Below are 6,675 nucleotides of genomic sequence, written 5' to 3' on the forward strand. Positions count from 1 at the left end.
TGTGGGGCAGTTGTTAAACTGAATCGTGACAAACTTTACAAATTTATTTGGAAAATTATCGTAAAATTATATATATCGTATTAATTGTGTATAGTACTAACAAATAAAAAAATTAAAAATTATTTTATCGTTGAGACATCATAATAATAAATTTTGATAGACAAAAGTTGTGTTCAGAACTTGCAGCAGTTTTCCCGTTTAGTGCTAAAAATGCGTTCCCGTACTCCGAAGTCTAGCAAGACTTGCAATTCTCTTTTAACAAAAACAGCGGCGAATAACACAATATTCTCCAGTTTTTTCCACACAATTTTGGCATAGCAGAAACTACCAACATGTTCATTATCATCTAAATACGATAGCTGATACGTTGATTTGATGCAGTTTTTGCAATTTCCGTAATTTTTCGTTCCATTATTTTTTAAGAAATTTGTATGGGGAATCAATTTTTGACAATTCGCTCTTTTTTCTAACATTACCATTAAAAAAGTGCAATAACACACTGAAAAATAGCATTGTAACAAAGTAATTAATTATTTTTTCACATTGTTTACAAATTTTGATACTAAAATTTTTTGTTGCATCAATTTACCATCTACCTTGTTTATTGTGATACGTGAAAAGTGTTGCAACTTTTGGTACTTTTTCAGGCAATAACAGGGTTGTATATCATGTGTACTGCGATTTCTACGTTGATTTCGCTGAAATCACGAAATGAAATGATTTCATTTTTGTATGCGAAATCATGATAATTTTTGCTTGATTCCGCGCGAAATCACGAAACGCCTTCGAAATCACGAAAAGACGCCGAATGTAAACCAAACATTATTGTTTTTATGGTTGTCGTTTTCGGAAAAAGTCGAGTTTACGCACTACGCAAACAAATGGCCTGTTCCCGTACTTTATAAAGTTGTAAAAGTAGTAAACGATTTTCATATAAATTCTGTGTACGGGAACGCAAAATGTGTAAAAGTGGTAAAAATTGTAAAAACTTTTTAGTTCTGGAACAGAGCTAAAATTTTCTTTAAAAATGTATTTTTTTGTCAACGATTAACGCGAAAAGTTACTCAAACTTTTTGGTTTTAATACAAAATTCTTAAATTTTAACGATTCTTGCACGTAAGGAACAAAACTAATATTACACCTCTTTTCTTATCGATTTTTTCGATAATTTAGAAATTATCGATTACAAATTGTATACTTTGTGATCCCTAATAGTGTTGCCGTGTTACCCTCATAACGGAGAGAAAAACATAGTAAACAGAGCTACACAGTAAACAAGTCGGTTATTGGTAAAATAAATAAAATACAGGGGACATTTCTTAGTTAGCAGTCTTTGTTAAAAGAATATTAAAATGTCGTTAAAATACAGCCATGCTATTGTAGCCAGGTATGTAAACGAGTAAATGAAGCTGGTAACACACAAACAACTACAAGAGCTTAGTACACTTAATACACAGGTAATAAAGCGAATGTTAACGCCAAACTAAAATGTGTAAATTGGATCGACATAATTCTTTTTTTAAGCAAAAACAACATAAAAGCGATACTATTTTAAATGACTAAATTGATTTAGAAGTATATTATAGCAAATGTAAGTGAAAAAGCTTCATATCCCTTTGTTTGGGGAAGGAAATGTTTGCACATATCCTTTTGATTGTAAAAAGTAGGGCATTTGGGCGTTGTACAACACTCCACTATGTAGCTATGTGACTCTATGAATGAAAACTTGGAGTAAACTAGATTTTTATTACAAAAAACGCTTATGTCATTTTCAAATTCAATTATTTTAGCGTTAATAGTTTGGGTGTGGTGGTCCTTATTTTACTCAGCAATTGTTAGCATAATTCACTTAAATAATCCACACAATAATTCACCATTCATCTATTCAATTAATGACAGTCAAGTGTTTTGCAAAAGAATAACGTTGTGTGTAGTACGTACCTCGTACCACTATTCAATTTGAGGGGGTGGGTGGAAGATTGTAGCGCAGCGCTTAATACAATCAACTATCAACATATTCATCTGTACAATCATATTAGAGAAGATCAACAACTTTCCCGATGTGATATTAATTTTTTTAAATAAAAGTACCAAGATTTGGAACAAATTTCCTTTACCGGCAGTTTGCAAAATGTTTTCAAAAATTGTAAGTTCATTTAATAGCCGGCCTTCGGCCGGGAATTTGAGACTTCCTCCTCTTTAAGAATTGTCTCCTATGGACATGAGCCAATCTCGGGAACGGAAGGAAAATTTTCTTTTTTCGGGTTTTTTCGGAACTTCACAGGCCCATATCTCGGGAAGTATACACTTCCCTAACAAAAATTATACAGCGTTGGAATATGCATAAAAAGCACTAACTGTGGTAATTATTTCACATTTTTCCGAATAGTGTCGGTAAAGGAAAGATATGCCCAAGATTTTATTGTTAAAGCCCGCCGTAATGTATACAGAAAATAGTACTGACTTAAAAAATCAAATTCGACTGCAAAACTAAATCCACATCTTAAATTTATTTTTACTTAAAACGGTTTATTTTAAAATTAAAAAAATTGTCCCAAAAAAAAAATTCAAATGTGTGTAATTATTATATTAATTTTCGTCCATATACAGAATTTCCGATGCCCTAAGAAATAAAGAGGATTTCGACCTAGAAACAGCAAAAGAACAACACAAACAGTTCTGTAGCCTGTTAAGAGAACTTGGGCTGGATGTCATAGAATTACCGCCTGATGATGAATTGCCGTATAGCGTTTTTGTAGAAACATCTGTTGTGATATGTAATGGTGTTGCATTAATAGCCAAATCGGAAGATCCAACTAGACAAAAAGAGGTAACTATGATCAATCACAATGTAGGTATGTATCATAATTTATGTAGTTAATCCAATATGTTTATGTACAAAACAAAAACAGGCCAATAGTATGGCGATAACATTAAAAAAGGAACTGGATATTCCTGTCGAGGTGATAGATAATCCAAATGCACAACTACATGGTGGTGATGTCTTGTTTACTGGTAACATTTACTTCTATTTGTACAACTAAGAAGAAATTAAATAAAGTTATTTCTTTATTTATAGGTAGAGAATTTTTTGTTGGAATTTCAAATTTCACTAATGAAGATGGAGCCAGGGCAGTAGCAACAACATTTCCTGAATATCCAGTTACACCAATAAAGGTTGGTTTGAACGACTCAACACGTCCAATTATTTTCAATGATTTTCTTGATTTATTGCATTTTCAGGTTGGTGGTCCAAAACCGTTGAAGTATTACGTTACAATGGCGGGACCAGATGTTTTAAGTGTTAGCAATAGCATTATTTGCCAGGAAATTGTTAAACGTATGGAACGAGAAGCAAGCTTCAAATACGCCAAAATCACACTGCCAGAAGAACATGCAACCAATATGTTATATATAAATGGTACATTGGTACATCGGTCACCCGAAGAAATACTAGATTCATATAAGGCAAGTAAAATCCTTGAAATTCCTGACAACGCTCATTGCAATTTTTGTTTTTTGAATTTTTAGGTAATTAAGGAAAAAATTGACATTCCTTCGCGCAACATAAATATTAGTGAATTTAGCAAATTTTCAACTGGACTAACATCGGCATGTATTTTATTAAGACGTTGGAAGTCAATACGCAGCATTTAAAGCCTTGCATGTCAAAAAATTGACTGGTTTAATAACTATTTTAATTGTGACAAAAATAATAATTCCATTAACGTTGATAACATATTTCTTCCGTAGATTAATTACAATAGCTAATTAAAAAATAGAATAGATACATAAATATATGTATAATGTACAACTGGACAAACACAAGCACTGTTAACATTTTTGTAATTGATCCTTTGATCAAAGTTTAAACGCAGAATTTTTCGATAGTTTTTTTAGCATTAAATAGTTTAGTGAAATATATAACAAATATACAATTTTGCACATAGAAGTTTTCTTATATTACATACATACGTATATAGAATAGTTATATTAACAAATGTTATACTATTATTTTTCCAATTGTGTGTTATTTTACTATTGACAATATGTTTCTATGTATGAGTTTTGTTGTATACAATGTATTACAGCATTAAGAATATAATGCATTTAAATTTCTACACATTTCTTCTTTAATACATATTTATAAAGTAAATGCTATTAAGACAAAAAAAGCAATAATTCGATTTTGTTAACCGAAAAAAATTCTGGTGATTTTTTATAAAAATATACATAGAATAAATTTATTCCTTGGCATTTTCGTTTTTTACAAAACTAATTTTTTAACTGATAAAAACAGGTTTTTGTAAGAAATATCAAGCAAATAAACAGTAAACATAAATAGTATATAGAATTTTGTTGGCTAACATGTTTATATTGAAGACATTTCTGTATATTTTCTGTTAGAGGTTCATTATTTGGTATTGATCCAGCGATGAGCACAGTTTAATGTATATTTCCTAGCAGATAATAAGGCCAATAAAGCTTGCCACATCAGAACAAAACAAATTTCAACCGAACCGACTTCTTACGAGGTGAGCATTTTTATCTATGAGCATATTGCATACTCTCTGTTTGAGATTAGTAGTTCATTGTGGAAACCAGTCTGTTATTATTCAGTTGTATAATTGTAATAATAAAGAGAGTTATCTCTAATAGCTCCTATCTCCTCTGCACTCTGCACCAACTGGAAGGACTTGTTCCAGAAGAAAAAAAGTAGGATAGCCTCTGGAGGACTTGTTACTCAATTTGACCCTAACTGACGACGAGCTAAACACCACGACGATGTACTCACATTCTCAACTGGCAGCAAGCCCAGCTGGTCCTATGACTAAAGATGGGGTATCCAAAGAGGCTCCAACAACAGTCAATGACCCTAAGGACAAATCTGCCAGAGAAGTAAAATATACAAAGGAATATAAACGTCCTGTAATGTATCTACGCAAATTCGTGGGATGAGGTCCGAAGTTGCATACTGAGAAGAGGGTCTTCTTCATCAGAAGAACACCGACGGTAGCGTCATGTGGACAAGATATTCCTTCCAGCCCAGGCAGTTGCTCAAACCAAAAAAATCTGCGGTGCAAGCAAAAAAGTAGAACTGACGAAACCTATAGCTCAAAACAAAGCGGTGCAGTCAATGTCTGCTCAGAAGTGAATGGAGAAAGCTAAAGATTCCTAAATCAAATGACTTCCGTAACAGAGTTCTACTCAAACCCGAAAGGTAAGGGTAAAGTGGAGGAAAAAGATCGGGTTTAGGAACCTCCACAGGCTGCAAAAAGTCAAGCGGTTGGGTCAACTAAAAACCATACTCTTCTGAGATGACGGACCACAACAGAAAACTGTGAAGCGGGTTCTTCCGATGGCCTCCAACCTTCACCCAAGAAGACAATGGTTTCTCAGATAGTCAACCAATCGACCTCATATGCAGCTGTCGTTGCCCAAAAAGCCAAGGAGAATAAGCCCAGTACCGAGATGGCTACCACCCCCTCGGGAAAAGTGACCTTCAAGGCACGGTGACAAAGTCGCAATACACCTTATGTGTACCTGGCCGGCCCAATGATGACCGCTGACGACTTTCGAGTTGTAATCATCGACAGAGTTGACTTCGAAGGGAGAATCGGCGATAGTTACTGGTTGCTAGTTAAAACTAGTGGTTGGAGTATCATTGTTTCTGACATGATGGTATATCAGGGTGACTGTCAGTTCGGCAGCGGCAACCTTCAAAATTGCGAGATTTCCTTGTTGAGGTCGTGGCGAACTTAGGGTCTAATTTCGCTGCGGTCTCCATATATCAAATACCAAAACTAAAGTCAAACGGCCTATAAACTTCACATGAACGAGGTACTGGAAGGAGTTCTCCGGAAAGTAGAGTTTGAACTTTATTTAAATTTTGAGAGAAATATTACGATGTCCAAAGTTTGGAGCAATGTGAGTTCGTGACATTATTTTTATTGGTTACCGTAAGATTTTAATGATCTTAGACCATAATGTCAGTAAGCATGAAAAACATGATATCGCTGTAAACAGGACCACAAGAAGTACCTTCGGTAAAAATTTCAAAAGAATTCTCGAACAGCCCTAAAACAGCCCATAGGCATAGGTGACGAGTCGTAATTCAGTTGTCCACCTCGATCTTGAAGCATGTTCGATCCGAGACGTGCTGTTAAATCGGTTGATCTGTTCGAGTGTCATCGTGCGCACCTGACAGACAGAAGGGCATGACTAAATCAACTGAATATATGCTTAGCTACAATGATGGATAACCGTTTCTCTATCCAGATGGATATGCCCAACTGATGTCTCAGGTTTTAACAGTTTGACTGGGAATCAATAATGGTGAGGGTATTAAAAGTTAATTATTAATAATCTTTCAACAAACTCTTTCTAATTGGAACTTGGTCATAGTTGGACTACAGGATTATTTTTTAATCTAAATTAATAATATGTTTCGAATATTCATAAACCTTTTGCACATGCTTTTAACTTGCATGTGCAAAACGTTCATGGATGTCCGATTAATGCCAAAAATGAAGAGCTTTGGGGGTTCATATTCTATTTGCATAGAATTTGACTGATTACTCATAACTGATGTAGTGTTCTCAGAACGTGAAGATGATGATAATACTGACACTGATATTTTAGTACGTTTACATGTAGCCGGATTTAACAAATCCA

General features: G+C 34.1%; 1 protein-coding gene across 2 annotated transcripts; it reads left to right on the plus strand.

The window, feature by feature from the left end:
- The first annotated feature begins 1,216 nt into the window (after positions 1 to 1,216).
- LOC141396654 (N(G),N(G)-dimethylarginine dimethylaminohydrolase 1) lies at positions 1,217 to 4,354 on the plus strand. Of its 2 annotated transcripts, XM_073972279.1 has the most exons (6): positions 1,217 to 1,387; positions 2,611 to 2,830; positions 2,913 to 3,015; positions 3,080 to 3,177; positions 3,244 to 3,468; positions 3,532 to 4,354. In XM_073972279.1, exons 1-6 carry the CDS (start codon positions 1,353 to 1,355, stop codon positions 3,655 to 3,657), a joined length of 807 nt encoding a protein of 268 aa, XP_073828380.1. In that variant the 5' UTR covers positions 1,217 to 1,352; the 3' UTR covers positions 3,658 to 4,354. The 2 variants fall into 2 exon arrangements, with proteins under 2 accessions (XP_073828380.1, XP_073828379.1); XM_073972278.1 differs by having other exon boundaries at positions 1,234 to 1,387; positions 3,080 to 3,468.
- Positions 4,355 to 6,675: the final 2,321 nt, after the last annotated feature.

This window comes from Musca autumnalis, unplaced genomic scaffold (genome assembly GCF_047663935.1).
Source record: "Musca autumnalis isolate F117 unplaced genomic scaffold, ASM4766393v1 scaffold_3, whole genome shotgun sequence".
Taxonomy (NCBI): Eukaryota; Metazoa; Arthropoda; class Insecta; order Diptera; family Muscidae; genus Musca; species Musca autumnalis.

Bases quoted from the DNA above. Each gene is read 5' to 3' on its own strand.
- LOC141396654 (XM_073972278.1), top strand. From the start codon at position 1,353: ATGTCGTTAAAATACAGCCATGCTATTGTAGCCAG. The intron at 2,831-2,912 runs GTAACTATGATC...AAACAAAAACAG, and splicing joins ATCCAACTAGACAAAAAGAG to GCCAATAGTATGGCGATAAC. The intron at 3,016-3,079 runs GTAACATTTACT...CTTTATTTATAG, and splicing joins TGGTGATGTCTTGTTTACTG to GTAGAGAATTTTTTGTTGGA.